This window comes from Octopus sinensis, linkage group LG11 (assembly GCF_006345805.1).
Source record: "Octopus sinensis linkage group LG11, ASM634580v1, whole genome shotgun sequence".
Classification (NCBI taxonomy): Eukaryota; Metazoa; Mollusca; class Cephalopoda; order Octopoda; family Octopodidae; genus Octopus; species Octopus sinensis.
Genome location: NC_043007.1, coordinates 75,956,791 through 75,964,829, shown reverse-complemented (window position 1 = coordinate 75,964,829; position 8,039 = coordinate 75,956,791). Strand labels below are relative to the sequence as shown.

The following is an 8,039-nucleotide window of genomic DNA, read 5'->3' as shown; positions in this document are numbered from 1 at the left end:
ATTCAATTTAGAAATACTAAATCAAATAGTATATTATTTTTTATCTTATATTTAATATTTCTATTATATGTAATTTTCTAGATGGTGTAATTTATATATATATATATATATATATATATATTTAATGCTTTTTAAACAATTTACAATTAGTCAAAGTATGAAAGTTGTATTCCATCTCATTGTGAATTTGATGAAGGAGTAGCTTCTCCAGCAACATTTAGAGGATAAACATTTCGAGGATAAACATTTGGAGGATAAACATTTGGAGGATAAACATTTGGAGGATAAACATTTAGAGGATAAACATTTGGAGGATAAACAGCTGGCAAAACATTTCTCTCAGTTGATTGAACCAAAACTTCTTGTCTTTGTGTTGTGACAGCATTTTTCTGTAGAAGCAGAAAAATAATTTTGAAACGATTATCTTTTTTAAAAAGTAAAATATTACTTTTAAATCATAGCTTTTAATTAGTATATATATATGTCATGTTTGCATGCTTGTCTTAAAACATCACCATCTCTCAATGAGCTTCTTACAAAATTTTCATACCCCTCTAAAATCATCATAGATTAATTCTCGAAGAAAAGAAAATCCCTGATCCTTCTGCTTCACCCCAGAATTAAAACAAGGAGGATTCAAGAAAACTCTGCCTTTCTCCTTCATTTTCTCATTAGTTTCTTTCTTTCATTTTTCAGCTCTTTTTGTCTCTCCCTACCTTACTCTAATTCACATGTCTCATACACATACTTTTTCACTTGTCTCTCTTCGATGACAATGTGTACACTATATTCAGTATGAGGAGGTACCCAAAAATAACTGGAAACATTCTGTGTGGGACAAGCCTCTTGTAGTTTGGGCTTCCACCACTAGAACCTTGCTTCTTCCCATCAGATTTAAGAATTATAATTAGTTCACAGAGTTGTTTTTGTAAGCAAACTTCATGTGCTTTTCTGAGATGGTTTTTGGTAAGCAGCATTGAGTTTTACAATTCTGTAAATAATGATAATAATATTTTATAAGCATAAAATGATCACTGTGCAATATATATATACGTCTTCAAACCCTGTTTGTGTTCCAGGAAATTCCAGCTGGCACCCTGGAGTTCACACACTAACAGAGTTGATTATGAATAACAGCTAAAGGGTGACAATCCCCTGTTGTTGACAAAATAAGGAACTATTTTCCTCCCCCATCTTCTCGAGAAGCCACTTTCTAGAGAGTCCATGTGCCAACAGATTTTGGGGTCTGATGATGCGTTGTAAAGCTAAGAACTTTATAGATATGAAACCCAGGGTAATCTCATAGACTAAGTCTTATCTATCTTTATACTATACTGTTCTATAACTTAGAGTGTGCATCTTTTTCGGATTTATTATTTACCGATAATATATCTATCTATCTATCTATATATATATATATATATATATATATACATACATACACACACACACACACATATATATATATATATATATATATATAACATATATAATAAATAATCATCATCATCGTTTAATGTCCGTTTTCCATGGTAGCATGGGTTGGATGATTTGACTGAGGACTGGCAAACCAGATGGCTGCATCAGGCTCCAATCTGATCTGGCAGAGTTTCTACAGCTGGATGCCCTTCCTAACGCCAACCACTCTGAGAGTGTAGTGGGTGCTTTTACGGGCCATCAGTACAAGGGCCAGTTAGATGGTATTGGCAACAGCCATGCTCAAATGGTGTTTTTACATGCCACCTGCACAGGAGCCAGTCCAGTGGCACTGGTAATGACCTCGATCGAATGTTTTTTCACATGCCACCAGCACAAGTGCCAGTAAGGCGACGCTGGTAACGATTATGCTCGAATGGTGCTTTCTATGTGCCACTGGCACAGAAACAAGTTTCCTGCTCAGGCAATAATCATGCTCGGATAGTGCTCTTAGCACTCCACTTGCATGGATACCAGTCATCAAATTTGATTTCGATTTCACTTGCCTTAACAGGTTTTTGCAAGCAGAATTTAGCGTCCAATGAAGGAAAGGCACACATAAGTGGGTTGGTTACACCCCTGGCCTAGGTCACGAGGTTATCGTCTCACTTGGCTTCCCGGTTCTTCTCAAACACAGCATATTTCCAAAGGTCCCGATCACTAGTCATTGCCTCAGTGAGGCCTAATGTTCGAAGGTCATGCTTGACCCCCTCATCCCAGCTCTTCCACATGTTCTCTCAACCGCAAGGATGTGGCACATTTTTACACAGCTACCCTCATCCATTCTCACCACATGACCATACCAGCGCAGTTGTCTCTACTCTGTCATATATGCACACTGATATTAAACATCCATCGGAGCATACTGGCTTCATTCCTTGTAAGCTTATATAATATATATGTATATATATATATATATATAGGGGGGGGAGAATTCACAAAAAAAACAAAAGATGAAGACAGGTGGTGTAGACAACAAACAGATCCATTAGTTTAATGCTCAGGAACTGAAAAAGTCTTTAACGTTTCGAGCCTACGCTCTTCCACAGAAAGGAAGACAGAAAGAAACAAGGAGAGAAAATAAAGAATGTGTAAGTGGCTAGCGATCTATCATGGTTAATGCCGGACAGAAGGGTCACACAGGAGAGCTAGAAAGAAGGGGTGATAATAAAGTAGTGGTGATCCCAAAACAAAGGTGCGTGTGTGTGTGTATAAGAGAGTATGTGTGTACATGTGGAAGAGGGCTGGTGACCTTGACGTGTGCATGTGTGTATGTCTAGGTGTGAAGAAGTGGGGCTGGGAAGTGGTCAGTGCTAGTGTGTGTGTGATGGTGTGATGTGACGTGATGTTGTGTGGTATGGTGTGATGGTGTTGGGAGGTGGGGAGACGAGAGCAGAGAAAGCAAGGGTGGGGTGTGGGTTAGGCTGAGGGTTGGGATAGAGGTGGGGTGTATATATATGTATATATATATATATATATATATATATATAATATATATATATATATATATATATATATTATATATATATATATAATATATATATATATATATATATATATATTCTATTTTCTCTCCCTGTTTATTTCTCTGTTCCTTTCTGTTGAAGAGCGTAGGCTCAAAATGTAAAAGACTGTCTCACTTCCCGAGCGTTAAATTAATACATCTGTTTGTTGTTTACACACCCGTCTTCATCTTTTGTTTTTTTGTAAATTCTCACTATATATATATGATTGATTGATTGATTGATTCTAGTTTCACCTTATGAGCTGTGGCCATGCTGGGGCACCGCCATTTGGTGTTGCTACTTGGTTTCACTTCATGGAGGCTTTCTAGCAACTGCTATTTGGTGCATGAGAGAGTTCGATGCAGCTGCCCTCATCTGCCCCTCCTGCCATGAAGTTGGTTCATCTGGGACACCTGACAGGAAGAGATCCAGCTCCATTTTAAAGACATCTGTATCCACCCCATGCAGGTCTCTCAGGTTCTTTGGGAGGATATTGAAGAGCTGTGGGCCTCGGAAGCCCAGGCTATCACAGAATCTTGTCCTACATCTTGATGGCAAGTTTGGAGTCCTAGGCACCATGCAGTGGCGCCCAGTTCTGGCATTTGCGTTACTCTCGATGCCAAAGTTCGGGACACTTCCCTCCAGGATCTTCCAGATGTATATTATGGCATATCTTTCCCGCCTACTCTCCAGGGAATATAATTTTAATCTCTTGAGTCTTTCCCAGTAGCTTACATTCTGCATAGAGGCTATCTTCTTCGTGTAGCTTCGTTGGATCGCCTCAAGTTCTGTGATCAACTTGACACTGGATGGTGACCATAGCTGAGAGCAATAGTCAAAGTGGCTTAGGGCAAGTGTCTTCCAGAGGACCATCATGGTTTCTTGTTCTCTTGTTCTAAAGGTTCTAAGAATCCATCCAGCCAGCCGCCTGCATTTCATTGTCAGTTTAGCAACATGTACATGAAAGGTCGCGTCATCACTCATGTGAATACCCAGGTCACGCACTGATTGTGCCTCTGGGATTGCAATCCCTCCGGGTCCAGTGTATTCCTTGGGTATTGCATTCAGTTTTACATGCTGATAGTATAAAGCTTGAAACTTTTCAGCATTGAACTGCATGCTATTCTTTTCAGCCCACTTGTATATTTCGTCCAGCTCATATTGCAGGTGCTTAGTGTCTTCAGGGTTCTGTATTGCCTGTGAAACTTTTGTATCATCTGCATAACTTGTGATCGTGGCTCTCCGCGTGGCTGAGGGCATGTCTGAGAGGGCCATTATGAACAGTAGTGGTCCCAAAACAGTGCCCTGTGGAACACCGCTCACTATTTGCGTGCTAATGGAAGTGGCCCCATTGGCTACTACCACCTGACTTCTATTCTTCAGAAAGTCGTGAAGCCATTCTCCTAGTTTTCCAACTATGCCAAGATCACGCAGTTTGTGACATATCATTCCATGATCGACTTTATCGAAGGCCTTTGCGAAGTCGAGATATATGACTTCCACATTTGAGTGGTTGAGCAGTTGTTTCAGCACCCAGTCATAGTGCTGCAGGAGCTGAGTTAAGCAGCTTCTTCCTGGTCGGAAACCATGTTGGGTGTCAGGCAGCAAGTTATTTTCTTCAAGGAAGGTGATTAGTTTCCTTCTGACTATTCGTTCCATGACCTTGCTGATGTGTGAGGTCAGAGAGATAGGTCTGTAGTTCTTGGTCTCCGCTCTGCTACCTCCTTTATGAATAGGGCATATTTTACCTTCCTTCAGTTTTCTTGGAAGTTTGCCAGCTGCAAGGAAGCTCTGAAAGAGGAACTGCAGTGGTCTTGCTAAGACTCTCTTACATACTTTTAGGAGGATTGCCGGGAATCCATTGGGGCCAATAGCTGAGTCTGTTTTCATTTCATCTATAGCCTTTATTACATCGTCTTCCTTTATATCGATGTAATTTATCGTCGCCGCCTCTGATTCTATATCTGCAGTGGTAAAGAAGTCAGTTGGATTGCTGATTTGGAAATGCCCAAGGGGTGGAGTGAAAACACTTGAATTGTTCATTCAGTATATCACTTACCCTCATTGGTTTCCTGTGAGTGTGCCATCCTTTTCAAGGAGTGGCCCTATCCTACAGTGCACCGTAGCTGTTTCTTTGGCATACCTGTAGAAAGCTCTGGGGTTAGTTTTTATGTTGTCTATAGCCCAGGCTTCTTTGTCTGCTCTTTCCTTCTCATGGAGAGTTGCAGACAATTTTCAATTTCCAACAGTTTATTTTCAGGCGGGACTTTTCACTGCTTTCAATTTGTTTGTTTAGGCGATTTGAAATTTTTGTACGCCGTCTCATTAAAATTTTCCTCTCTCTGGGGATTTTGTTCTTGTGTACAGTGGCCTTTCTCTCTGGGACACATTTGTAGCATATGGCTTGCATTACAGACATGAATTGTTGAAGTATCATGTCGATGTCCGGCGAGGAGAGACATTCAGGCCAGTTTTGTTTGAGGATCTCTTTCTCAATTTGTTTCCAGTTTGCCTTATTGAAGTTCAAGCTGGAAAGATTCTGAGGGTTTCTTGTAGGCTGCATGTCCGTGCTCTCTTTTGGCCCGTACATGGTCAGCTCTACCATGTTGTGATCCGAGAGTAGTGTCGGTGTCACTTTCACATTATGGATGAGATCCATATTATTTGTGAAGCAGAGATCCAGTGTGTTACCTGCTCTGGTTGGTTGGAGTATTACTTGCTCCATGTACAGGGTGTTGGTGAGGTTCAGGAGGGACCTCGCCTGTCCTCGTTCACATCTTGTCATTCCTGGGAGAGAAAGCCCCTCGGGCCATCTGACATTCGGTAGATTGAAGTCTCCCATGAGAAGTACACTTATGTGTTGTTCTAATGTGGTTAGAACTTCTTCTATTTGTGTGTGTATATATATATATATATATATACACACACACATATATATATACATGCATATATGGGTACAGGACGTCACCAATGGTGCAAATAACATGAAATATGTAAACAAGGAGAAGAAATGGAAAACAGGACAAATAACCACTGTGAAAAGACCATTCATCAGTTATTAGCTGTTTATCTACTCCTCATTTCAAGCATTCTACAACAATAGGAGTCTTCAAAACAGTTGCTCCCATAAATTCTAAAATAAAATGTAGGATTTATGGAGTGTTAAAGTTGGGAACAAAATCATGACAGTGGAGACATACAAGGAAGCCGAATGAAAACAAACATGGAGCAACATTAGACCAGAATTAGAGGAAAATAGTGAACACAAGAAGAAACACTTTTTTTGAAAAGAAGAAAGATAGAAGAGGGAGAAAAAAATCACGTCCACTCTTTTGAACATCTGTGCAGGAAAAGTATGATGATCGCGTGAGGAAAAGAAAGATGGATGATGGTCATGTATGAGCAACGAGAGAGAGAGAGGGGGGAAGAGGAGGGAGAAAGAGACAGATAGAAATATCTCCTCAGTAAATCATAAATCTGAAAAAGAAGCAGGTTCTAAGTTATAGAATAATAAATAGATAAAGATAGATATGGCTAGTCTATGGAGTTACCCTGGTTTTCACATCCATAAAGTACTTAGCTTGGCATCTCTAGCTAGTGAGAGGCCACTTGCCTAGGGTCTGAAGAAATGCTCTAAAGTTAAGCACTTTATGGATATGAAACCTAGGGTAACCCCCATAGACCAGCTATATCCATCTTTATCTATCTATCTATCTGTCTATCAATCTATCTATCTATCTATCTATCTATCTATCTATCTATCTATCTATCTATCTATCTATCTATCTATCTATCTACCTACCTACCTACCTATCTATCTATCTATCTATCTATATATATATATATATATATATATATATATATATATATAAAATTATAAATAAAGGTAAAAGAAAAAGAAATTTCTATGTCAATATGCTGAGAAATAGACTTTAAATTGTCAATCACCACATACAATATACATCACTATAATTAACATTCTGTTGAAATCGAGGAAAGCATTAAAAAAAATTCCATTAGCTTGCTTTCAGATTGGCATTGAAATTTTTTTTCGTTTGCCCTTATTTATAATTGTTTATAATTTTCACCTTAAGAGGTATTTTAGTATCCTGGCCACTTGATGAAATTTTTGAAAAAAATTTTATGCTATATTAGAAGTATCTATCTACACACACACACACACACACACATACACACGTAAACACACACACACACATACACACACATGACAGAAGTAAGACACCCTTATAATCATTAAAATTTTTTTAAATCTGAAATTATGCATTAAGATTACTTATTAATTGTTATAATGTAAATATTTAATATTTAGTAGACATATACTTTGCATTTTTCAATTCAAAGACCCTATTAAGCATATTAAAGTTCAGATGCCAAATATTTTCCTGAGGAATTTCTTGCCAAGTTTCATGCAGTAATCTCAAGTGATCTGGCTTTGAAGATGCTTTCTTGTTCTTTTTATGAAGTGTCCTGTCCATTATGTCCCAGAGGTGTTCAATAGGGTTCATATCTGGTGACTGGCTTGGCCATGGAAGCTTTTTAATTCCATTTTCTTCCAACAAATCTTGGGTCATTTTAGCTGTGTGACAAGGAGCCTCATCTTCCATAAAAAAGTGTTTTCTTTAATCATTTCACCACTTGAGAAGATTGAAAGGAGTTTATGCCATCTAAGATGGCATAAACAGTGTGACAGTTGCTTTTGTCTTGCAATGCAAAAATAATTATCAAGTAAAGGAAAAAACTGCTCTTACCTTTATTCCTGAACAGCAGCAACAAATGCTTGAAGAAATAATAGCGAAAATAAATTCCAGAACCATTAAAAATACTCCAAAGAAAAACAAAATACTCATAAAATCGTTGGTAGAATCAGTCTAAAAAAGACAAAAAGAGCATGTGAATGAGAAAGAAAGTCACACATGATAATCTTGCTTGTACTTTCCATACTTTTCTAGTATTACTGAAATTAATCTTGCAAATTAGTGCTTCGCTTTTAAGGATTTCTCAGTAGTATTAAAGTGGTTTTTATGTAGTCTTTTATTG

At 38.3% G+C, this 8,039-nt stretch overlaps 1 protein-coding gene across 1 annotated transcript in view; it reads right to left on the bottom strand.

The window, feature by feature from the left end:
- Positions 1 to 90: 90 nt before the first annotated feature.
- The window catches only part of LOC115217703, a 28,216-nt gene continuing 20,267 nt past the window's right edge, over positions 91 to 8,039 (bottom strand). Inside the window, exons 4-5 of the mRNA XM_029787459.2 lie at positions 7,751 to 7,870; positions 91 to 389 (exon numbers count right to left, since the gene is read on the bottom strand). Coding sequence (XP_029643319.1) covers positions 177 to 389; positions 7,751 to 7,870 — 333 coding nt within the window. The 3' untranslated portion in view covers positions 91 to 176. The remainder of the gene's footprint in view (positions 390 to 7,750; positions 7,871 to 8,039) is intronic.